Source organism: Rhinatrema bivittatum, chromosome 1 (genome assembly GCF_901001135.1).
Source record: "Rhinatrema bivittatum chromosome 1, aRhiBiv1.1, whole genome shotgun sequence".
Classification (NCBI taxonomy): domain Eukaryota; kingdom Metazoa; phylum Chordata; class Amphibia; order Gymnophiona; family Rhinatrematidae; genus Rhinatrema; species Rhinatrema bivittatum.
In genome coordinates this window covers 396,240,871-396,267,655 of record NC_042615.1, presented here as the reverse complement: position 1 = coordinate 396,267,655, position 26,785 = coordinate 396,240,871, and the positions used below count along the sequence as shown (strand labels likewise).

Here is a 26,785-nt window from a genome sequence, read left to right as displayed (position 1 = left end):
TTGATGCTTGCGAGATCTCCTATGTGCTTGGCCCGGCTTTTCCCCGGCACTGAGGAGGCGGAGGATCCAGACGTCCCGGAAAGCGGCGAGACCATGGAGGACTGGTCACCATTCCCTCGGTCTTTGGAAGGTATCACTGGGGGTGTGGAGTGGAGGAGCCTATCAAGCGGTTCCCCCTGGCCCCCAGGTGTGGATGAAGCAGATTTTTTGGAACCAAAAAGTTTCTCCATTTTATTGAGCCGAGCACAATGGCTCTTGGAGGTAATCTGATCAAACAACTGACACCCTCGGACATCATGCAGTGCCTCCAGGAGGATGCAAACTTCATGTGGACCCGTGATGGACATGGTCCGCGGGCACTGGGGGGCACCAACAGAAGCCACCGAGAAGTGGGATGCAGGGAATCAACCACAAAGAAGGGTGGAAAATTTTTACCTAGCGTGCCAAGGAGAAACACTGACTGGTGAAGGGGGACCCGACGATGGAATGGGAGAAAATTGCTAATGTAGAGCACAAAAAAAGGAAGATTAAGCAGAGATTCAAAAAATCGTGAGGCAACTGCACCACGGAAAAAGAGAGACTGAAGGGGGATCTTGCGCGGATAGTGCCATGCTGAGCATGCCAGGCAAAGCTTCCAGAAACTTTGGCCAAAGTTTTCCGTGCTGGGGTCTATTTGATGATGTCACCCACCTATGAGGACTACCATCCTGCTTGTCCTAGGAGAAAGAGTTATTACCAGAGAAAGTACCCCAGGCATTCTTACCCGCTTAGGCAGCCATATCATAACTTCTGGAGGTATACCATTCAGCATCACCTTTTCCATTAAAGTCCATCTCTTACTGTCTTCTCCTTTATGCCATTCTAATACCACTTTTAGATGGGCTGCTACGAATATCATGGTAAACAAGGGACCCCCAACCCTCCTTCTGTCCTTAGGTAGATACATCACATGCTTCACCACTCTGGGCATCCTCCTCTTCCAAAGAAAATGAAAAATGTTACATTGCCTTCAGATATAAAACCGATAAGGTCTGAAATAGGTAAAAGATCCTAGGTAAAATATTAATTTTTATAATAGCAATTCTGCCTAGCCAAGAAAAGTCGCCCCTCTCCCACCTTAGCAAGTCCGCATCTCTCCTTCTATAAATTCCCTTAATTTAATCCAAACAGATCTTCCAATTTGGAGCTAATTTACACACCCACATATTTTACTCCTTGTTTAACTATTTTAAATGGGAGGTTAGATTTCATACGAGACTCCTGTTCCTCAGAAAGAGAAATATTCAATAGTTCCGATTTATCTGCATTCAGTTTATACCCTGAAACCCTTCTAAACTGTTTCAACTCAGCCAGCAGCAAAAGCAAGGACTGTTCGGGGTCTAATAGAGTGAACAAAATATCTGCAAACATGGAAATTTCATAATCCTCATTCCCCACCCTGATCCCCTGTATTGCAGTAGCTTTCCTTATTCTTGGTGCTAAATGTTCTAAATAAAGCGCAAATAATGGTGAAAGAGGACACCCCTGCCTACCGTAGTACCTTGCTCTATCTGAAAAGTTGGTGAACATCCTCCATGTATGTTAATACAAACACTCGGTTTGGTATACAATTTTTAATCCATTTTACAAAGCTATCTCTCAGACCCGGTTTTTCCAAGACTTTGAATAAATAATCCCAACGTATTGTATCAAAGGCTTTTTCAACATTGATGGTCAACAAAATTGCAGGACACTGTTATTGCTGTGCCCACTAAACCAAATTGATCACCCTCTTCACATAATTTGACACTAGCCTCCACGGGACAAATCCCATCTGGTCTGAATAAATCAACCCAGGAGCAATGGATCCCAGCCTCTGCACCAGGATTTTGACCAAAATCTTCAAATCTAGATTAATTAAAGAAATAAGTCTATAAGACCTGTATAGCGTCACATCTCCCTGGCTTGGACAATATCGTAATCCCCACCTGATTGGTGTCACCCACTATATCTTTATCCAAAAACAAAAAATAAAACATTGCGGCCAGTGGAGTTGGAACAGATGACACTGACCTATATAAACCTGCAGAAAAGCCATCTAATCCTGGAGACTTCCATTTTTTCAGTTCCTTAATCACTTGCTATACCTCGAACTTATTTCCTTGTTTAATCTCTTCTGCTGTCCCCTCACTGACCTGGGGGAGTGAAACAATTTCCAAATATCCATCTACGTCCTCCAGTTTGATATCCATCTGTTTTGCATACAGCTCTTGGTAGAATTGAGAAAACCAACCACTAATACCCTCATTATCCAATACCCTGTTTTATTGTAACTGTCACTTTCCTTACAATGCTCTTGTTACAGTTGTTTGAGTTATCTCTTTTCTTGCACACTTTGTTAAATGTAAACCGGTTTGATGGATCCATGTCATGAAAAAAATAGTAAAAATATTAAATAAATAAAAAATCTTCCCTGTCCTGTCCTTAATTTTCAAGATCTGACTCTGGGTCCTTCAAACCTTCAACTTGCTAGCTTAATCAATGGCTCACCTTATTATCCCCTTCAAAGTACTACTGTTGTACTTAATCTAAATGAAATAAGACATCCTCCACATCCAAATTTTTCAACTCAGATTGTAAGGAGTTCAATTTAGGGCCTAAATTAGAGGATGCTCTCTGTTTATGTAATAATTCCAACTTGCTTATTTCCAATAACAGCTTTATCCTGATCTGCTCCTTTTGTTTTTTCTTCTGGGAAGTCCTTGCAATAAACTTTCCCCTAGCCACAGCCTTTAAGCAATCCCTTAACACCACCTCTGATACTTCCCCTTTATCATTCTTCCTCAAATACTCTAACTCCAATTGTAATTGTTCACAATACTCCTGGTCCTCCAGCAGACTTTCATTAAGCCTACCTTTTCCCATATGCCCCCCCCTCCCCAAAAATCCTGATAGTCATTTAAATTAGGGCATGGTCTGACCAAGTTGTTACTCCTATATCAGTATCCACCAGTTTAAAAAAAATGTATCAACCAGAAAATCTATTTTAGAATAAACCTTGTGTGCCTTGGAGTAAAAGGTATAAAATTACGCTCTGTGGAGTGCAATCACCAAACATCAGTTAGCCCTCAGTCCCCCATCAAAGCTTTCAAACACTTTCTATGCGAACTAAATGGAACCTGGCTCCCCCCGCTATTATCCAAATACATGTACCTGGTTAAGTTGAAATCTCCCCCAATAATAATAAATCCCTCTGCCCATTGTGGTAATACCTTAGACAAACCATCGAAAAACAACCTTGTGAAACATTGGGTGTGTACAAATTCACCAAGGTATTTATCTCCTTATGCAATCTAAATTTGACTATATTATCTTCCCTCCACATCTTTAATAGAAGATAATGCATCCACCACAATATCCTTAGAAAATATGCCCATTCCACAATATTTATTTTTTTACTACATAAGACACAAAAAGCTGCAGCAGAAAGTGTTGCATTGTCATTAATCTCTCATGCTTTTTCTTTACATAGAAACAGAAATGACAGCAGAAGGCGGCCAAACAGCCCATCCAGTCTGCCCAACAAGCTTTCCCAGTTATTTTTCTTATACTTATCTGTTACTTTGACCGCTGAGGTCAAGGCCCTTATTGGTAACTTTTTTGGTTCTAATTTCCTTCCACCCCTGCCACTGATGTAGAAAGCAATGCTGGAGCTGCATAAAAGTGAAGTATCAAGCCTAATTGGTTAGGGGTAGTAACCGCTGCAATAAGCAAGCTACTCCCATGCTTATTTGTTTACCCAGACTATGCAATTCAGTCCTCGTTGGTAGTTGTTTGAATGTACATCCTCTTATCTTCATTCCCCCCTGCCATTGAAGCAGTGAGCTGCGCTATATGGGGCAGATTTTCAAAGGGTTACGCGCGAAAGATACACACGTAACCCCCGAAAAGCTGCCCCTGCGCACGCCAAGCCTATCTTGCATAAGCTTGGCAGCACACGCGCAAGCGGGATGCGTGTACGTCCCGGGGCTTGCAAAAAGGGGCGGGGTATGGCCTGAGCCTCCAGGCACAGCGGCCATTTGCTGCTGTGCCCGGGATCGCGGGCCGGCCGTCGGCTGGCACGCGTAACTTCTTCAATAAAGGTATGGGGGGGGGGGGTTTAGATAGGGCTGGGGGGGCGGAGGGAATGGAGGCAGGCTGCGTGGTTCAGCTCGCGCAAGTTGCACAATTGTGCACCCCCTTGCGTGCGCCGACCCTGGATTTTATAACATGTGCGCAGCTGCGCACGCATGTTATAAAATCGGGCGTAGATTTGTTTGCGCCGGGTTGCGCGAACAATTATAGGCAACTATAATCAGTAATCCGTCATGTAAGTATATGTCCTTTTTCAATAACTCCAAAACAATTCTTCAGGCTCCCCCCTGCTCCAAAGACCACCCATTGGCTGTGAGCATGAAGACTCCCATCACTGTCCTTATTCAGGTTGCTGCTTCTCTTAAGGACACGGAACTACCAGATTGCCTGCATAGATTTCTTCCTCCCAACTTCACCCTTTGCCATCTAATGGCTGACTCCTTAGCAAAAGATGGTGGCGTGTTGCCCAAAGTTGGCTCGCTTGATTCAGTAATTTCACAGTCTGTAGAATCTTGGCTGCTTCTTCCACATGTTTAACCTGGAATATCACATTGTTGAGTGAGAATTGTAATACAAATGGGAACAGCCATGTGTACCTATAGTTCCTCTCTCTCAATATTTGAAGAATATCTTTGAATTCCCTTCTCTTTTGGATCATTACCAGTAAAAGGTCTTGATAAATTTCCACCATATGACCGCACCACTGAAAGTCTCAATTCTTTTGCTTGAGCCAAAACTTTTTCTTTAATCTCATTAATGTAAACACACCACTATCTCTCTCATCATGTTCCCCTGTGGTTTGGCTAGGGCTCGATGCATTCGATAAAAATCATTAACAGGGATCCCCTCTGCTTCATCTTGCCCCAAGATCGCCATATAGATAGTTTGCCACATGTGCACAGTCCAAAACCTTCGGCCCCTCTGGTACACCTCGTAAGCACAGGTTACTCCTTCCATTCTTTCAGCTCTCCACTCTCCTCTTTTAAAACCTTTAGCTCTTTCTCAGACTGTTCCCAGGTTGCTTCCTGCTCTTGCAATCCGTATTCTGTGTCATCTACACACGCCCCTAAATCTGCAAAATCTTTGCGCAAGTCGCTAACAAGTGTTAGCTCCTTTTTCAGCAAGCCCATATCTTGTTGGAGCTCATTAAACCAACTTAGGAAGTCTGCCATGGTAATCGTTTTTGAGCTGGACCATGGCCCAGAACAGACAGATGTGATGTCAACGACACAGTATCCTCAATTGGCACCATCTTCTCTGATCTCCTCCTCTATCTCTCCATCCCACTGCACACCGGTCTCATAGCAGAAATGTTTTAAATCAACTAATTTCTTCGTCACCAACATTGCTCGTCTCCGTAGCTCTCAGTGAAATTTTGATGGGTTTTTATTGATGGATTGCAAAGAATATTGAGGATTCACAAAATCAGCATCAGGAGCAGGCCCTTCAAGCAGCCATCACTCTGCGTGACATTACTTTCTCCTCTTTTCCCTCCTTTCTGATATAAACCTCCATTACAATCTTATGCAGAAAGTCTTCCAGAAAACATCATCATAAAACAGGTAGAAATAAAAACACAAACAACTCATTAGGGAGAACACTGTCAAAGAATATGTTAGCTGATATTTTGATGGAAATCTCCTGTATTGTTATTGAAACTTAACATCTAGGCACGAATGCAGTGCTGCTGCACTCTTCTAATTGTTGATGTGCTCTACTAGGATTGGGTTATTTGAAAACATTTTCAACATTTTTCACTAAATGGTGAATTTGCTTTAGCATTTGATGGTGCAAACATAACACTATTTCAATGTGGTAGTTAATAGACAAGTACAAAAATGTATATAAATCACTTACCAGCAGAAGATATGGCTGCAGATGAAGAGGTAACTGAGGCATTAACTGAAGATTGTGGTTGGCTGCTGAAAAAGAGATCTTGTCCTCCTATCAGATCCTCAGTAGAATTCTGTGATGTACTACTGATAAACAAATTGTTCAGTAAATCTGCATTGCTAGAAGAGCTCTTCATTTCAGAGGTAGGAACATTCTGCTCTGGTTTACACTCAGAGTCCAAACCAAGTAAATCAACATGGTCTTCCACTTTTATTGCATGTGATTCAACAGTGGACAATTCAAAATGTACTTCAGAAATGAATTCTTCAGTTTTAACATCTTCTCCCTGAGCAGATTTTCTCTTTTCTTCAATGCTCACTGTCCTGGGCTCACTGGAGAAAGCAGCAAATCCTTCATCTGATGGCTCACTCTCCTCCCCTCCTTCCATATCTTCCCTGGAAATATGGCCCTTCCCTTCAACTTCTATATCTTTTCCATCTGTTTGATGGGGAAAAAAAAATTAGTAACAATATTTTGACCATTTTACCATTCTAGCTTTATTCTCTACACAGAAAATATTCATATTTGTACCAGACTTTAAGAACTGTCAATATAAATAATTTCCATTAAGCATATAAAATTTAATTTTAGTCCAGCAGCAAACATTCTACTCCTCCTCCTGTTTTCATATATAGAAACATAGAAATGACGGCAGAAGAAGACCAAACGGCCCATCCAGTCTGCCCAGCAAGCTACGCAGTTTATCCATTTTTTTTTTATCTCCCCCCCCCCCCCCCCCCCCGTCACTATTGGCTTCCCGCACCCTCCGGCCCCAATTCCCTTCCACCCCTCCACCAATGCAGAGAGCAGCGCCTTATCCGCATCCCAGTGAACATCCAGCTCAATCAGGGGTAGCAACCACCGCAACAAGCGGCCACACCCCTGCCCCATACTCTTACCCACCTCTGTTTTGATTGTTTGTTTTTTGTTGGTTTTTTTTTTTTTTTTGGAGATGGCAGCCCTCCATCCTTCCGCTCCGTGAAGGTGGCACACAAACCACTGGCCACTGGCATCCCGCTCCGTGAATGCCTCTGTGGCTACTGCCACTCCGTGCAGTGTTTTGCTGCCTGAAGGTGGAACACCAACTACTGGCCACTGGCATCCCGCTCCGTGAATGCATCTGTGGCTACTGCCGCTCCGTGCAGTGTTTTACCGCCTCCTCTATATTTACGCCCACTAGACTTGATGGATCCACAGTGTTTATCCCACGCCCCTTTGAAGTCTTTCACAGTTTTAGACTTCACCACTTCCTCCAGAAGGGCATTCCAGGCATCCACCACCCTTTCCGTGAAGAAATACTTCCTGACATTGGTTCTTAGTCTTCCTCCCTGGAGCCTCAGCTCGTGACCTCTGGTTCTGCTGATTTTTTTCCGACGGAAAAGGTTTGTCGTTGTCTTTGGATCATTAAAGTTTTTCAAGTATCTGAAAGTCTGAATCATATCACCCCTGCTCCTCCTTTCCTCCAGGGTGTACATATTTAGATTCTTCAATCTCTCCTCGTATGTCATCCGATGAAGATCCTCCACCTTCTTGGTCGCCCTTCTCTGTACCGCTTCCATCTTGTCTTTGTCTCTTTGTAGATACGGTCTCCAGAACTGAACACAGTACTCCAGGTGAGGCCTCACCAAGGACCTGTACAAGGGAATAATCACTTCCCTTTTCTTACTCGATATTCCTCTCTCTATGCAGCCCAGCATTCTTCTGGCTTTTGCTATCGCCTTGTCGCATTGTTTCGCAGACTTCATATCAATAGACACTATCACCCCAAGGTCCCTCTCCTGCTCCGTGCACATCAGCCTTTCCCCCCCCATCGAATACAGTTCATTCGGATTTCCACTCCCCATATGCATGACTTTGCACTTCTTGGCACTGAATCTCAGCTGCCATATCTTTGACCACTCTTCCAGTTTCCTTAAATCCCGTCTCATTCTCTCCACTCCTTCCGGCGTGTCCACTCTGTTGCAGATCTTAGTGTCATCCGCAAAAAGACAAACCTTACCTTCTATCCCGTCCGCAATGTCGCTCACAAAGATATTGAACAGGACCGGTCCCAAAACTGATCCTTGCGGTACACCACTTAAAACCGCTCTCTCTTCAGAGAAAGTTCCGTTTACCATCACACATTGTCTTCTGTCCGTCAACCAATTTACAATCCAGGTCACCACCTCGGCACTCACTCCTAAGCTTCTCGTTTTATTCACCAGTCTCCTGTGCGGAACCGTATCAAAAGCTTTGCTGAAATCCAAGTAGATGACATCGAGCGCTCTTCCTCGATCCAATTCCTTAGTTACCCAGTCAAAAAAGTCAATCAGATTTGTCTGACAGGATCTTCCCCTGGTGAATCCATGTTGCCTCTGGTCCATCAATTCTCCTGACTGTAGATAGTTCACTATTCTCTCTTTCAGCAGTGACTCCATTACATTTCCCACCACCGAAGTGAGGCTAACTGGTCTGTAGTTGCCAGCCTCCTCCCTGTTCCCACTCTTGTGAAGCGGGACCACCACCGCTCTTCTCCAATCTCTTGGTACCACTCCTGTTTCTAGGAATCTATTGAACAGGTCACACAGCGGACCCCCAGAAGATCTCTGAGCTACCTCAGTATCCTTGGATGAATCCCATCAGGCCCCATGGCTTTGTCCACTTTCAGATTCTTTAGCTCTTCCCATACATTTTCTACTGTAAAAGGATTTTCATCTATTCCACTTCCCTCCAGTTTCTTGTTGTGTAGAGATGGTCCTTCTCCAGGGTCTTCTTTAGTGAACACAGAGCTGAAGTATTCGTTTAATATTTCTGCCATTTCTTCATCTCTCTCCACACATTGATCATTACCACCTTTCAATTTCACTATACCACTTTGCACCTTTCTCTTTTCGCTGATGTATCTGAAAAATGTTGTCACCATTTATCATCTCCTTGGCAATCCTCTCTTCCGCTTGACTTTTTGCCAACTTGATTAATTTCTTCGTCTCCCTCAGTTGAAACAAATATTCTTCTTTGTGCTCCTCCCTTTGGGATCTTTTATATTTCTTGAATGCTGTTCTTTTAGCTTTAATTTTGTCAGCCACCTCCTTTGAGAACCAGAAAGGTTTCAATTTTCTTTTGCTTTTCTTTACATTTCTAACATATAGAGCAGTTGCCTTGGTGATTGCTCCTTTTAGATTGGTCCACTGCTGATCCACATCTCTCTCTTTCTCCCATCCTTTTAGTTCTTCCTCCAGGTACTTCCCCATTTCCTCAAAGTCTGTGTTTTTGAACTGTAAAACTCGGGTCTTTGTGGTTCTTTTCCATATTCTTTTAGTGATATAGCAAATGTTGCTTACCTGATGTAACAGGTGTTCTCACAGGACAGCAGGATGTTAGTCCTCACAAATGGGTGACATCGAGGATGGAGCCCTGTACGGAAAACTTTTCTGTCAAAGTTTCAACAAGCTTTGACTGACACTAGCACACTGGGTGCACTGAGCATGCCCAGCCTGCAATTATCCCTGTGAGCCACAGGTGTCTCCCTCAGTCTCGTCTTATAGCTAAAAAGCGCAAGCGAAACTAAAATAAAAGTATACAGACCCAACTCTGCGGGGTGGCGGGCGGGTTTCGTGAGGACTAACATCCTGCTGTCCTGTGAGAACACCTGTTACATCAGGTAAGCAACATTTGCTTTCTCACAGGACAAGCAGGATGGTAGTCCTCACAAATGGGTGAGTACCGAGCTGAGGATGCCCGGGAATGCACCAGATACACCGCAGATGCGCAAAGGCGTAACGACTGAGGTGGAAATGGGAACGGAGGGCATCCGCAACACCATAATGGGTTCGTGGAAGGATGTTGGGTAGTGAATTGAAAAAAGTAAGAGTAGGCGGACTGGCCAAACATGGAGCATGCCGGCTAGTCAAATGTAAGCAATAATAGGCTGCGAAGGTATGGAGAGGACTCCAGGCTGCAACCTGATAAAAAAGTACAAGCAGCAGTAACCAAAGGGAAGCTGTTAAGGCTAAGACGGACACAACAGTATGTGGATACCCACAGTGTTGTAGTGAAATGTCTGCTTGTTGGTAGGAAAGGAAATATAGACCACTTAATCAGAAGGATTAGGTCTGTGTGGCCACTGGAAGTAGCAGCTTGACCCTTGCATGAAGGAAAGAGTCAAGTGGAATTCACATGGAATGCAGTGCAATATAGATAGAATGTAAGCGCAGCATTACTGTCCAGGAATGTGGAAAACCCAGTCTCTCCCTAGGGCGAGAGAGAGAGGTTAGGAAAAATTAATAGAGTATTTCCTGAGGAAAGGAGATACAACATCTACCTGAAAAGGATAGAAAGTTGAATGCGTAGAACTACTCAGTGGCAGAGGAACGGAGTCAGGTGAGTATGGAAAGAGTGCATAACTCACGGACCCTGCTGGCAGGAATGACATTAAGAGGGAAAGAAGTTCCCTTGCCAAACTGTGGAAGAGAGGAATGGAAAGGCTCAAACGTAGAATGTATGAGACTTATAAGGAGAATATATATGTTCATTCCGTGATTAGAGAAATAGAGGCGGCTTGATCAGTGGATAATCCATGGTAAGCCGACTCAGAGAGGATTACAGAAAACGGGAACCCAACTCCCAAAACGATACACCTCCTAAGAGAAAGGTGTATCTATGTGGAGGATGTCTGGAGAACAGAATCCGAGGGAGTAAGAAAAAATGGTGGAAAAGTAAAAGGGGTAATACCTCTTTTTTTTTTTTTTAGCGTCAGGAGGTAAAGCCTGCCATATTAAACGGCAAGATTTAGGTTTAGAAGGTTTTGTGACGCTACCAGAACCTAAGAACATCAGTAAGTCTATGATTTGGGACTGACTGGTGAGAGAATAAAAGGTTACTGATATGATGGATTGAGAAGTATGGGAAAGCATACTGATCTCAGTCAGGGAGTGGGGAAAAGAATACTGAACCCCATCCCAGTTCAACATTAGAAGAATGCTGGCTACGAGAGGCAGCAGAAGAGATATATTGAAGAGGCCTTTGATGGAAGAAAAGGCTTCTAAGGGAATGCATAGGAAACATGTGCAGGGAGCAGAACCTGTGCATCGTATGGAATGATGCAGACGCCGAGGAAAGTTTAGTTAAACTCAGCGTTAAAAGATTTGCCCTGTACACATGTAATTGAGACCATTCGAGAGGATAGAACATACGTGGAGAAGGTCTGATAGAGCGTTCATTAAATCTCTTAGATATGTGGCCCAAGGACGCATGAAGTGAACAAGGGCCAAGGGTAGAGCTGCGCAGCTGTCTAGCAGAGCAGCTAAGAGGTAATGCGTGCTTATGAGTTGGAAAGCACATTGTCCCTATGCTGTCTGTCTGTATGCACAAAGAATTGTTGCAAAAGCAGTATTGGAAGGCATAAGGGCATAACTCATGGGTGCAACGTCCAGGAAGTTTATGAGAAACTATGCTGGAGTGCAATAGATGCATAATGGGTTGACAGCTTTCAGGAGAAACTTTATAACCCTAAGGAATTGCGAGCATGAGTCGAAGGAGACTAGGTCCTAGTTCGAACTGGGATAAGAATCAGGGACGAAAGCAATGAAACCACTTAGGTCCATTGAGTATAGAATGTCACTGAATATAACCCATAGCAGTTTTGAATTATGAGAAAAATGCATAGTGGGAAGAAACCCCATAGCCCAACCATGAAAAGTTGAAAGGCTGAGGTTATGGAAAATATGCGCAGGGACATATAACAATGTATCAGAATGTCTGTGCGCATGCTGGACAAGAGGGTCTTAAGACTGTGGTGTCCAGAAGTGTTACAGAAGGGATTTATGGCAGTGACAGTAATCCCAGGTAGTAAATGTATAGTGAGTCCTGAAAAAAGTGAGAGCTCCTTGCATGTACTGAAAGTGGTTAGCAGTAGTCTATGCAAGGAAAGTGAATGATGTTACACTCCGCAGAGAAAACAGCATTCACCAACAGTGATGCAAGAGACAGTTCACTTACCGAAGCTGGTGCCAGTGGCAGAGCTTGGGGTTGTAATGTTGACTCACCATAAAGCACATAGAAACATTAAAATAATGTACTTACTGCAGTATGGAGTGATGGTAACCAAAGATACCATTGTACCTGTGACGTCTAAAGAAAGTTGGATTTTCTTAGGTCCAGGATGTGCGGAGAGTAACTATTTTCTGTTAAAAGAAAGAATAGTGCAATTAAAACTCCCCAACCCCCCTCCCTTCTCCCCTCTGCACTTCGTAGCGCCTGGGGGAGTGTACCGGGACTTTGGTACAAGGTGGGGTGGCCGCTCTGATATCTGACCAGATGGGAGACCAGGAGGTGTCCCAATGGAGGATATCATGTAGGCTCCTGCAGGTGTGTGAGCGGTAAGTGGTACCCCGCATTTCTGTATGCTGTACAAGGAGACACTGAGACCTGTGGCCAGGCCTCAAGGTGGACTTGTACATGGGGCAATGGTTGCTGAATCTCATGTTTAGCAGATCAGCCAATGCAGCTGGACCTTGGTTGGGAGGGAACCAAGAGTCAGAGCATTGGTCGGCACAGGGACTTGTTACTGACAAGAGAAGAAGCCCTGCTGCAATCCCAAGAAGATAGAGGGGTTCTCCTGATATTGTGGCTAACATAGCTAACATAGCGATATGTGACACTAATACAGTTCTAAAAGGCACATGACCCAGAACTTTTCGAACCACGGTCCGAATGGGAGAACACAACTCTATGGGAATGCCGCCGAAGCGGGTACTTACCATCCTGACGTGGATCGCCGCAAGACGAGCCGGTGAAGATTGTTGACTCCGACGGTCTCCGGAGTCCTCGAGGGTAAGGCCGGGGAAGTAAACGTCCATCTCGCTCTGAAACCCGGTATGGTGGCACAGGTACAGAGGAGACAGGCCAGGCGTGAGTGGCGTTTAGACTGCTAAGTGTAACAGATGGCCATAGTCCCACACCACTTGACGGTGGGGCACGCCAGGAACAGAGGAGCCCTAACGGAACTCATGTTCCCTTCCCTCGTCCCAGCGGCTCGATGTGTTGTGACGCCAATGCAGAAGCTGTCGGACCTGGATCCGGAAGTTCTGGATCACCAAGGACTGCCAAAACTGTAGGAACAGTGCTGATGGCAGTGGTGATGTCGCTCTGCCCGAGCGTTGTCCAGCCTGGAGAAGGATGGCACCGATGTGCTGGATGGCGTCAGCGGCGGACGATCACGATGTCGGCGATGATGGGTGCCACGGTGCTCGGCCCGGTCTTTCCCCAGCGCCGAGATGGAAGCCCTCGTCGTCCTGGAAGGCGATCGATGACGAACTGTCAGCACGCCTGCTCTGCTCCTGACACAATGGAGTGTCTTAAGCTAATACGGGGCTTAAAAAAGAACCCAAAGCGTGGAGCAATGTGAGGAGGCGAGGGTATTATGTGGCGGTGCTATGTCGGTATTGACGATATTGAAGGCAACCTAAGGGGCTTCGAGGATATCATCAAAATGGGTATGAAAAATCGTCGATGACTGGCCAGGAGAATGATGACAGTGACGGGCACTGACAGCAGTGGCATAGGTATCTTTGAAACGATGTGGAATCGAATAATCGAAAAACATTGCCGTTATTGAAAAAGATACCGGCATCGATTGAGTCGAAGTCGAATCAATAGGGCGTCAAGGACACCGAAGGAAAACGGAGGTGTCGAGGGCATCGATGCATGGAGGCGGGCATTTATGCCGTTTGTGGCATGGCCACGGGCATCAACTATAGGGCCACAGACGTTGACGGTATCGATTTGGACAGACTCAGATTTCCAAGTGTACATGGCATCGGTGCCCCAGACACGTGTGTCGGTGGCATCGATATGGACACGTATGGAATCGATGGCATGGATCTCCCAGTCGATGAATTCCATCCCGGCATCAACGCCAGTCCTGGAATCGGCATGGGCATCGATGCCAGCCATAAGGCTGGCATTGGCATCAACGCCCATCCACGGAATCGAGCCGGCATGGATACCCACCGATGGGACCCACCTGGGCATCGAATTTCACCGATGGGAGCAGCCTGGCATCGACTGCCCTCGATGGATGCATTCTAACATAGATGCCCATGGATGAAACACCTGGGCATCGGTGTCCATCGATGCAAAAGGACCTGGCACCGATGCCATCGACGGACGGCCATCCGGCACCAATGCCATCGACGGACAAGCCATCCGGCACCGATGTCCATCGATGGGGACCATCCGGCACCGATGTCCACCGATGGGGACCATCCGGCATCGATGCCCACCGACGAATCGATGTGGCACCGATGCCCACCGATGGAAAAGGGCTGGACATCGGTGGGGAGGATGGGGCATCGATGGCATCCCCAAAAGGGGGGGTGGCATCGATGAAGTGACCCTGGGATCGTTAAAAAGTGTCTCGGGCAGCGGTGGCGGCGACCCAAGTATGCATGGCAGTGACTAACAGCGTGTGCGTCAATGGCATGCATCCGGGTAGGGACGGCACCGAGGAAGCCCAAGGAAAAAAACAGTGCGTAGGAGGAAAAAGCCTGGTAGCACTGAAAAGCAAAAAACATGGATAAAGGCATCAGGGCACCGTGGGGGGAGGGGCACTGATGACATATAAAAGCCCAGGGCGGTTTAGAAGGATCCCGGTGTAGCGATAGGGTATCGACTGCGTGAGGGTACCAGGGAACGAAGGACTTGAAGCTACAGAGGTCCTAAAGTTAAGGAAAAAATCCCTACCCCACTAGCATAAGCAAGCAGAGTGTCACAGAGATACTCGCAAGCTGTTTAAAGCTAACTGAAAAAATGGGGGAAGGGAAGGCTTCAGTCAGTTAACAGCCTTAAGATAGTGACAGAAACCGACCGAAAAATAAGAATTAGTACTCACCGAGCGTCGTAAAAACGTACGCGGAGGGAGACCTGTGCAGGGAAAAGTGTTTTTTGAAGTGAAAAGTTAAGTGTTTCCATGAGGTAATTAGTTAAAAAATCCTCACAGAGCTCCAACCGCTATGCTGACTGCAGAGCGGAAAAAAGAAGACTGAGGGAGACACCTGTGGCTCACAGGGATAATTGCAGGCTGGGCATGCTCAGTGCACCCAGTGTGCTAGTGTCAGTCAAAGCTTGTTGAAACTTTGACAGAAAAGTTTTCCGTACAGGGCTCCATCCTCGATGTCACCCATTTGTGAGGACTACCATCCTGCTTGTCCTGTGAGAATAAACCATACCGTTTGATGATCACTGGTGCTGAGGTGGGCACCCACCTGGACATCAGAGACATTATCTGCATTAGTGAGCACTAAGTCGAGTATAGTTCCTTCTCTCGTGGGTTCCAATACCATTTGTTTGAACAAAGATACTTGCATGGCATCCACTATCGCTCTACTATTTTTAGTTTCTGCAGATGGGATTCTCCAGTCTACATCTGGCATATTAAAGTCACCAACGATCACCACTTCTCCCTTCTTACCTATCTTATGGATGTCTTCAATCAGATCTCTGTCCAGCTCTTCCTTTTGGTTTGGAGGCCTGTAAACCACTCCAATATAAATGGACGCTCCGTCATCTTTTTTTAGGTCGACCCATAGAGCTTCTTCCTTACCCCAACTTCCTTGCAGCTCAGATGCTTGGATGTTGTTTCTGACATAAAGAGCCACACCGCCCCCTTTTCTATCCTCTCTGTCCTTCCTTAACAAGTTATAGCCTGGTATTGTTGTATCCCATTCATGAGATTCTGTGAACCATGTTTCTGTGATAGCAACAATGTCCAATTCTGCCTCAGTCATTAGGGCCTGCAGATCTGGGATTTTATTTCCCAAACTATGAGCATTTGTGGTCATAGCCTTCCAGGTACTCTCTTTAATGTTATTGCTTTTCCTGGACTCCTTATGAGACCTTAGTTGAGATTTGTTATTCACTTCACTCTTGCCTTTTGCAGTTGTGCCACTGTTTTCAATTTCTTTTGCTTTTCACATTGTGCCACTGTTTTCAATTTCTTTTGCTTTCACATTGCTGCTAGCAATGTTGGATAATTATTCCTTGAAAAGGTTTTATTACTACATCCCCCAATATTCTCCCCTGTATCTTCCAGCAGAGCAGCGGACCTTTCACTAGGTAAGAACAGACTGTCTCTCTAAAATATTAGGGTCCTTTTTTTCTGAGAACTTCAAGAGACTAACTAAGGTAACTTTGTGAGGAACAGTATAAATTATATAAAACTATTTTGCTGTGGACTGCAAAGGAAGCGTTTTCCAACCAGAATGCATGGCATACTGGTAAGCCTTCAAACCTGATCAGGTATGCCAAGGAAAAGTTATCACTGCTTGATGTTCAGATTCAGATAAACAGCTGGGCTCTGCTCTCAGCACCTCACAGCAACAAGAGACACTAGCGGTGGCTCAAACATGAAGGAGCTCCCTTTCTGAGAACATGAGTGATCACGCATGCTTTTTCTTTCTAGCTTTAGTATGAGCCAGGGAGTATAGTAATTAATGGGCGGCATGCAGGGAATGGATAGCTGGGACCCACTTTGCACAGCACACATACTGCACGCAGCAATGCCTCATCTTTTCTATCTTTGAGTCCTTATAGATTCTGTCTTATCCCCAAACTGAGTGGGATGGGGAAAGCATGCATTGAGAACTGGATGTGACTCAGTGTTGAAAGCAGCAACAGTGAAGAAGCTCTGCCAACAGCATGGGCAGGCAATGTAAATACACTGGCTGCCAGCCTGCCTGCACCACACTAATCACTCCTTTCTCTTGCACTTGTACAGTATATATAGAGAGCTGATCAATTGTGACAAGTTTGTGTGTTTTTGTATCTCTCTCCCTTTATTTTAAAACTGGAGGAAAGACAGGTGGGGCTTTCAATGTTTTTGTGATTCTTCATTTGGTTTACGAGTTGTCTCCATGACTGTACTGCCTGCTTTGTGGAGGTTGGTGTGCCATATACTGTTTTTAATGTAGGCGTGCCTTGAGTATGAAAAGGTTGGGAAACACTATTCTAGGGACTAGCAAAAGACACTTTGTGGGGAATTGAATAAACTATATAAAAATATTTTGCTGGGAACTGTTGGTGATTTTAAAGCTATTCTGCTGAGGGGAAAGCAGGGTACCACTTAATTCCTTCATTGTTAAAAGATAAGTATTGCAATTTTTATGTTCTTGTCAGAATGAAGGTCCATCAAGCCCAGTATCCTGTTTCCAATAGTATTCAATCCAGGTCACCAGTACCTGGAAGGATTCCAAACAGACAGATCCCATGATGCTAATGCTCAGGAATAAGTACTTGCTTTTTCCAATTCTATCTGGGTAACAGTTTATAAATTTCACCAAGAACTTATTCAAAACCAGCCATACCAGCTGCCTTTACCATATCCTCCAGCAATGAATAAGAAAATTATTCCTTACCTGCTAATTTTCGTTCCTGTAGTGCCATGGATCAGTCCAGACAGTGAGTTATATCCCCCGTCCAGCAGATGGAGTCAGAACAGAGTTTGAGGGCGTCAGCATATAGAGTAGTGCACCCTCTGCTGGAGCTCAGTATTATGCATAGCAAAGCCCAAAAGAACACACAACATTTTGGAACCAGATCCGTAACCAAAAGAAACAAAGATATAAGTAAACAAACGGTCAACGGGACCACAAACAGTCAACTTGTGAGGAGCTGTGAACAGCAATAATAATCAGAGAAAAGCAGAATGAAAGCTACCTGTAAGAATCCGAGCAGGAACCAAACGAAACCCCTAGTGGCGGGCGTCTGGACTGACCCATGGTACTACAGGAACGAAAATTAGCAGGTAAGGAATAATTTTCTTTTCCCTGTACGTACCTGGATCAGTCCAGACAGTGGGATGTACCCAAGCTTCCCTAATTCGGGTGGGGTCCTGAGAGACCTGCTCGGAGAACCTGATCGCCAAAAGAACCCGTGGACTGAGGCGCCAGGTGTAGCCTGTAATGTCTGGAAAAAGTGTGCAACGACTTCCACATCGCCGCACGGCAGATTTCCTGGGAGGAAACGGAACGAGATTCCGCCCAGGACGCCGCTTGGGAGCGCGTGGAGTGAGCCGAAACGCTGCGAGGTGGCACCCGCCCCGCCGCAATGTAAGCCGAGGAGATGGCGTCCTTTATCCAGTGCGCAATGGTCGTCTTGGAGGCCTGAGATCCTCTCTTTGGTCCTGACCAGAGGACAAACAAATGGTCGGATACCCGGAAGTCATTGGTAACCTCCAGGTAACGGAGCAGAACATGCTTGACGTCCAGGAGCCGGAGGGACCGTGGTTCCTCTGGAGCGAACGCTGGGAGCTCCGCCGTTTGATTTAAGTGGAAGGCCGATACCACATTTGGTAGAAAGGATGGCACCGTACGAAGGGAAACCCCGGAGTCAGAAAAAACGCAGATACGGGTCCCGGCAGGACAACGCTTGAAGCTCTGAGATACGGCGAGCAGAAGAGATGGCTACCAGGAAGACCGTCTTGAGGGTCAGGTCCTTGATGGAGGACCCCCGCAGGGGTTCAAAAGGAGGACCCGACAGCGTCCGCAGAGCCAAGTTGAGGCTCCAAGAAGGGAAAGGATCCCTGACCGGTGGCCATAGGCGTTTGGCACCCTTCAGAAAATGTGCGATATCCGGCTGAAGAGGTAGAGAGCAGTCCTTCTGTACCAAGACATTCAAGGCTGCCACCTGGACCCGGGGCGAATTATAGGCGAGACCTTTATCCAGACCATCCTGTAGGAAATGAAGGATCAGCAGGACAGTCGCCTCCATGGTTTGGACCCAGACTCGGACATAAGCGACGGAGGTCGAAGTCTTACGGGAACGCAGCATCGTTGAGATCACTGCCTCCGGGTAGCCTCTGTGGCGGAGGCGGCGCTGTTCAAAAGCCAAGCCGCAAGACAGAAGAGTTCCGCCTGCTCGAAAAATACCGGCCCCTGACGCAGAAGATGAGGAAGATGGGACAGGCGAAGTGGGCCATCCACCGTCATCTGAAGTAGGTCTGCGAACCATGGCCGACGGGGCCACTCCGGGGCAACGGGAATTACGGTCCCTCGATGATGTTCCAACCTGCGGAGAACCTTGCCGACCAGGGGCCAAGGAGGAAACACATAGAGCAGTTGATCCGACGGCCACGGAAGGGCGAGGGCATCCACCCCCTCCGCGCCGTGCTCTCTCCTGCGGCTGAAGAAGCGTGGAGCCTTGGCGTTGAGAAAGGTCGCCATTGGGTCGAGGCGTGGAGTCCCCCAACGACGGACGATGAGATGCATTGCCTCGTCGGAAAGAGCCCACTCCCCGGGGTCTAGCTGTTGACGACTCAGGAAGTCTGCCTGAACGTTGTCCACCCCGGCGATGTGAGAGGCCGCTATCCGGACGAGATTGCTCTCCGCCCACTCCATCAGGGGAGTTGACTCAAGGGAGACATGCTTACTTCTTGTCCCCCCTTGACGATTGATGTAGGCCATGGTGGTGGCGTTGTCCGAGAGAATCCTCACCTCTCTGTCGCACCAGGGGAAGAAAACGCTGGAGAGCGAAACACACGGCTCTCGTTTCCAGGCGATTGATCGGCCACTTTGCCTCCTCTGGCGTCCAAGTCCCCTGCGTGGCGCTTCTTTCGCAGACGGCGCCCCATCCCACGAGGCTGGCATCGGTGGTCACCACCACCCAATTGGGCACCTCGAGCGAGACTCCCCGAGCCAGATGCGAGGGGACAAGCCACCAATCCAGGCTTTTCCTGGCTAAAGGCGGAAGCGGCAGTATCACCTGATACTCCTGGGAGACTGGTTTCCAATGGGATAGCAGGGACGCCTGTAATGGCCTCAGGTGTGCAAACGCCCAGGGTACCATGTCGATGGTGGAGGCCATTACTCCCAGGAGCTGCAGATAATTCCAGGCGGTTGGTTCTACCAAAGCCGAAAACCGAGACACGTGCTCCCTCAGGGCTTGCGCCTTGTCCGGGCGCAGGAACACCATACCCAGCCGGGTATCAAAGCTCGCTCCTAAGAAATCCAGGTGTTGCGAGGGCACAAGGGAACTCTTTGGGAGGTTCACCACCCAGCCCAGAGAACGTAGGACTTGTACTACTCTGGCCACTGAGTTCTGACCATGTGGGAAGGACTTCGCACGAATCAGCCAGTCGTCTAGATATGGATGTACTAGGATACCCTCCCTGCGGAGGGCCGCCGCCACCACCACCATGATCTTTGTGAAGGTCCGAGGTGCGGTCGCTAAACCGAAAGGAAGCGCCTTGAACTGAAAGTGTTGACCGAGAATCTTGAAGCGGAGATACCGTCGGTGAGCCGGCAGGATGGGAATGTGCAAGTATGCTTCCGAGAGATCCAGTGAAGCGAGGAATTCTCCATTGTGCACTGCGGCAATCACTGATCAAAGAGTCTCCATGCGGAACCGGCTGACCCTCAGGGCTTTGTTTACCTCCTTCAAATCCAGGATGGGCCGAAAGGAACCGTCCTTTTTGGGAACGACGAAGTAAATGGAATAATGGCCCAAGCCCACCTCGCCGAAGGGGACGGGAACTATGGCCCCTATTTCCTGCAGCCGGTCTAGCGTTTGTTGAACCGCCATCCTCTTGAGATCCGAACCGCAGGGGGAGAAAATGAACCTGTCCCTCGGGGGGCGGACAAACTCCAAGGCGTAACTGTCCCTTATGGTGTCCAGCACCCACTGGCCCGTGGAAATAACTGCCCACTCCTCGTAAAAGTCCATGAGGCGGCCTCCGATCCGGGGAGGTGAGAAGTGGGCTCCTTTGGCATCATTGGGATGACTTTGTGGGCAGATTTCCCTGCCCTGAACCCTCTCGCGCGGGCCTCCGCCCACGAAAGGAACGAGACCAGGGCTGGGATCTGGCCTGCTGTGTCCGGGGACCGGACTGCCGGTAAGACCTGTAGCGTCGCTGTGCCCTGGCCCTGGTTCTACCGGAAGGAAAGGACCTGAAGGAACACTGTCTATCTTCCGGCAGCCGATGCACTGAATTTTCTCCCAGTGACTTGATGATCTGATCCAGGTCCTCTCCAAATAAAAACTTCCCCCGAAAGGGGAGGGAGCCAAGGCTCGACTTGGAAGAAGCATCCGCCGCCCAGTTTCGAAGCCACAAGAGCCGTCGGGCTGCTACAAACCGAAACCATGGACTGCGCCATTACACGGAAGAGATCATACAAGGCATCCGCCCCGTAAGCTATGGCAGATTCCAGGCGGTCCGCCTGGGCGGCCTCTTCGGGAAGCAACTCCTGAGAGGTGAGAAGCTGCTGTACCCAGAGCAAACTGGCCCTTTGCGCAAGCGAACTGCACATCACGGCCCGCATCCCTAGGGCGGAGACTTCGAAAACCCTTTTGAGGAAGGTTTCCAGTTTACGATCCTGCGTATCCCGCAGGGCAGTTCCACCCGTGACCAGGATGGTCGTCCTCTTGGTCACTGCCGACACCGCTGAATCCACCTTGGGCACCTTGATAAGATCCAAGAAATCCTCAGGGAGCGGGTATAGCTTTTCCATGGCACGTGTGACTTTCAAGGACGCCTCGGGCGTGTCCCACTCCCCGGTGAGAAGCTGGAGGAAGGACTTGTGGATAGGGAAGGCCCTTGCCCTAGGACGGAGGGCGGCAAGCACTGGATCCCCTTTCCGAGAGGACGTGGCGACGGCCGGAGCCACAGGGATCGGAGGGTCTGGAGGAGGGTCGAGGTCTAGCTCCTGAATAATATGGTGGATGAGTTCATCTAGCTCTTCTTTTTGAAAAATCCGTAGGGCTCGAGGGTCGTCCCCCTCCATTTGTCCATCCGGATGCGCCTCCGGGGAGTCGTCTCTCACTGGCGAAGCCACCCACGTGGTACGCCGGGGTGGCACAGGGGAGGGACCCGGCAGGGACCCAGGCATAACGGGCGAGGTGGTGGGACCACCAGCAAGTTTAGGAACCTTGGGGGGAGGGGCCCCCAGGGGATCCCCCCCCTTCGCTCCCATACCCTGCAAATAAACCCTGTGCATTGCCAGAATAAAATCAGGTGAGAAAAACGGAGAGCTGCTTGGAATCCCTGGGGGGGACCTTCCTGGGAGCCCCGGTCGGGCAAACCCCCCGCTGAGGGCAAAGCCTGTTGAGGGCCAGTGCAACAAATCCTTTCTGCATCTGGGAGTGTGTCCGTCTCACGCTGCCCACCTAAAATGGCCGCCGTTCCCGCCAATGGCGGCGTCGTGGCCGGCCCGCGCCGCCCGGGCTGAGGGGGAGGCAGGTCCGAAATCGCACCGGAGGACTGCAGGGTGCCTTCCCCGTCGGGGAGGCACCGCTCACAAAGCCCCTCCCTCAGAAATTAATTCCCCGGCTCGCCGCAGGCCTCACACCTCGAGGACCGCGGCATGTCAGCACCGGGAAGGAAAGCCTCGGGGGGGGGGGGGGGGGGGGGGGGGCCCCAAAAACGAGCTAGTGCCGCGGGGGGGCCCAGAATGGCCCTCACAACCCGCCGAAGGGGTCCAGGAACTCTGGGGAAAACCCCCGAATCAGTCGAGCACACACCCGCGGGTGGAGCCTGCGAACCGCGGGACCCACCAACGACGTGTGGAGCGGCCGGAACCACCGGCATCCACGGGGCACTACCACAAAAAAGCTAACCTGTGGAGAAAGAAACCCAAAAAACTTCCACTTACCCCAACGGAAGAGGAAAGGAGCACAGTATAGAGAAGGCAGAGCCACAGACACACGCCTCCTCAAAAATTGAAAACTTTTTTTTTTTTTTAAACTTTAAGGATCCAAAATGAAATGAAAAAGAAGACAGGGACATACTGTAGAGAAGAAGAAAGAAATAGCCAACAAAAGAAGCAGCCCTGTCAATCTGGGGGAGCTAGTGGATCCCCCCACTCACATCTGCTGGAGTCAGAAGAATACTGAGCTCCAGCAGAGGGTGCACTACTCTATATGCTGACGCCCTCAAACTCTGTTCTGACTCCATCTGCTGGACGGGGGATATAACCCACTGTCAGGACTGATCCAGGTACGTACAGGGAAACCAGAGTTTAATTGTGTGTTGAGGGAAAAGGAATATTCTCTAATTTGTTTTAAATGTGCTACTTACTTATTTCACGTAGTGTCCCTAATTTATGTATTATTTGAAATAGTAAAATATCGATTCATATTCTATTCCACTCATGACTGTATAGATCTCTATCATATTTCTGCCCCCTAGCTGTCTCTTCTGCAAGCTGAATAGTCCTAAACTCTTTATCTTTTCCTCATAGGGAAGTCACTCCATCCCCTTTATCATTTTGGTTGGTGTTCTCTGTTCCTTTTCTAGTTCAGCTATATTTCTTTTGAGATGTGGCAACCAGAACTGCACACAGTTCTCTAAGTGCGGTCTCACCATACAGAGGTATTATGACATTCTCCATTCCTTTCCTAATAATGCCTAACATTCTGTTTTGCTTTTTTGGCTGCTGCTGCTGCACACTCAGTCGAAGATTTTAAGGTAGTGTCCACTAAGACGCCCAGATACTTTTCCTGGGTTTTAAGTTCTAATATGGAACCTAACATGTGTAACTACAGCGTGAATTATTTTTCCCTAAGAACATAAGAAATTGCCATATTGGGTCAGACCAATGGTCCTACTCTGTTTCCTATCTTTAAACCAGTTTGCAATTCATAATAGAACATTGCCTCCTAACCCATGACTTTTTATTTTCTTAAGTCTCTCATGGAGGACTTTGTCAAATGTCTTCTGAAAATCCAAATATGTTATATTCATTGGATTACCATTATCCATGTTTATTAACCTCTTCAGAAAATTTGGCAGATTTGTGAGGCATGACTTCACTTGTGTAAATCCATGCTAGCTGTGTCAATTAAACCATGTCTTTCTAAATGTTGTGTGATTTTAATTTTTAGAATAGTTTCTACAATTTTTCCCAGAACTGAAGTCAGGCTCACTGGTCTAGTTTCCTGGATCACTTTTTTAACGATCGATATCATGTTGGCCACCCTCCAATCTTCAGGTACAAGATACAATTTTAATAATAGGTTACAAATTATTAGTAACAAATTTATAATTTTATTTTTGAGTTCTTTCAGGACTCTGGGGTATAAACCATTTGGTCCAGACAATTTGTCAATCTGCCCCATTACATCATCCAGGTTCACTGTGATTTGCTTCAGTTCCTCCGAATCACCACCATTAAATACCATTTCTGGCACATGTATCTCACCAACATTCTCTCTAGTAAACAATGAAACAAAATTTTGTTTAGTCTTTCCGCTATGGCCTTGTCTTCCCCTAAGTGCTCCTTTAACCCCTCGATCATTTAACGGTCCAACCAACTCTCTCACAGGCTTCCTACTGCAGATATATTTTAAAAAGTTTTTATTATGAATTTTTGCCTTTACAGCTTGCTTCTTTCTTTTCAAATTCTCTTTCTGCCTGCCTCATCAATGTTTTCCATCTAACTTGCCAAAGCTTCTGCTTTTTCCTATTTTCTTCAGATGGACCCTTTTTCTAATTTTCAGAAGAAGTTCTTTTGGCTAAAATAGCCTCTTTCACCTCACTTTTTAACAATATCAACAGTCATTTGGTGTTCCTTTCTTTTTTTTTTTAAATACGTGCCACACACCTGGGTCTGGGCTTCCAAAATTGGTAACTTACCTCCCTAGCATATCCTGATGTGACATTTACCCAGTCAATATTGGGATAAATAAAATAGCAAATGTTGCTTACCTGTAACAGGTGTTCTCACAGGACAGCAGGATGTTAGTCCTCACATATGGGTGACGTCAGTGGACGGAGCCCTGTTACGGAAAACTTTTCTGTCAAAGTTTCTATAAAGCTTTGACTGACACTGGCACACTGAGCATGCTCAGCCTGTAATTATCCCTGTGACCACAGGTGTCTCCCCTCAGTCTCGTCTTATAGCTAAAAGAGCACGCGAAACTAAAATAATAAAACGTATGTAGACCCAAATCCGTGGGGTGGCGGGTGGGTTTGAGGACTAACATCCTGCTGTCCTGTGAGAACACCTGTTACAGGTAAGCAACATTTGCTTTCTCAGAAGACAAGCAGGATGTTAGTCCTCACATATGGGTGAGTACCAAGCTGAGGATGCCCGAGAGTGCAACAAATGCACCCAAAGACGTGCAAAAGGCGCAACGACAAGGGTGGAATTTGGTAAGGGTGGAATTTGCCTGCATGTTGGTAGGAAAAAGAGATACAGACCTTCAATTAGGAGGAAAAGGTCTGTTTGCCCACTGGAACTCGCAGCTTGGCTTTTGCCACAGAAGGAAAGAGTTAGGTGTAATTCCTATGGAGTGTAGTGCGGTCTAGATAGAATGCAAGTGCACTTTTACAGTCCAAGGAGTGGAAAACCCTCTTGCCCTGGTGAGAGAGGTGTTGGGAAAATGTGGGCAGAGTATGTTCTGAGTAAGGTGAGAAGCTGCGTTTACCTTAAGAAGGATATGAAGTTGAAGTTGAATACATAAGACCACTCTGTCACAGAGGAACGCAGGGTCAGGTGAGTATGTAACAAGGTGTGGTACTCACTGACCCTGTTGGCAGAAGTGATGACTATGAGGGAAAGAATTTCCCATGCTAGACTGTTAAGTGAGAGGAATGGAAAGGCTCGAACGGAGAACGTATGAGCCTTGTAAGCACTAAATATAGGCCCCATTCCGTAACCAGTAAAACTAGAGACCTCTTAATCAGTGGATAACCCATGTTAAGCTGACTCAGAAGGGGTTGAACCGTTAATCGGGTATCCCCACTCCCAAGTGGTATGCCAAATGGAACCGAGGTGTAACCATGTGGAGGATGTCTGGGAAGCAGAATCCGAGGGAGTAAGAGAAAAGAGTGGTGTAGAAAAAAAAAAAAGGGGGGGGGGAATACCCTTTTGTATGTGCCATGTGGTAAATCATGCCATTTTGAATGGTAAGATTTATGTGTGGAAGGTTTTTGTGACGGTACCAGTACCTGAGAACATCAGTGAGTCCATGATATGAGACTGACCTGTGAGAAGGCGAATTGGTTACTGGTGTGATAGATTGAGAAGTATGGGAAAGCATACTGGTCTCGGCCAGGACGTGGGTCTGAGAAACAGTGAACCCCGTCCCAGTGCAGCATAATAAGAGTGCTGGCTATGGGAGGCATCGAAAGAGACACATATAAGAGGCATCAATGGGAACACATTTGAGATGTGTAGAAAGTAGAATCTGTCCACCGTATGGTTCGATTCAGACGCAGAGGGCAAGGTCGGTTGACTTCAGCGCTAGAAGATTTTTCTCGCTACACATGTAGTCTGAGACCATCCGAGAGGATGGAAACCTATATGGAGAAGGTCTCTTAGTTAAGTGGCCCGGGGATGCATGGAGTGAGCAAGGACCAAGGTTAGAGCTGCGCAGCTAAGAGTTTGTGCGTGCTTGTGTGCTGGAAAAGCAAAATTGCTCATCTTGTAATAGGTGTTATCCCAGGACAGCAGGATGTAGTCCTCACATATGGGTGACATCATTGATGGAGCCCTGGTACAGAAAACTTTCTGTCAAAGTTTCTATAAACTTTTGACTGGCCCTGTGAGGCCACTGAGCATGCCATGATATTCTCTGCCACAGGTGTCTCTCTTCAGTCTCGTATGTAGCAATAAGCTTTAGCAAAAATAAAATAATAAAACGTATCGGACCCAACTCCGCAGGGTGGCGGGTGGGTTTTGTGAGGACTACATCCTGCTGTCCTGGGATAACACCTATTACAAGGTAAGCAATGTTGAGATTACTTACCTGATAATCTCCTTTTCCTTAGTGAGTATCCGCGTGCTAGCAATTGGAGACGGATCTGACG

The 26,785-nt window shown here is 47.2% G+C and overlaps 1 protein-coding gene across 1 annotated transcript in view; it reads right to left on the bottom strand.

The window, feature by feature from the left end:
• GAK (cyclin G associated kinase) overlaps positions 1 to 26,785 on the bottom strand; it is an 832,466-nt gene that overhangs the window by 277,008 nt on the left and 528,673 nt on the right. The window contains 1 exon segment of the mRNA XM_029601806.1: positions 5,971 to 6,444. Within this exon segment, the coding sequence (XP_029457666.1) occupies positions 5,971 to 6,444 (474 nt within the window).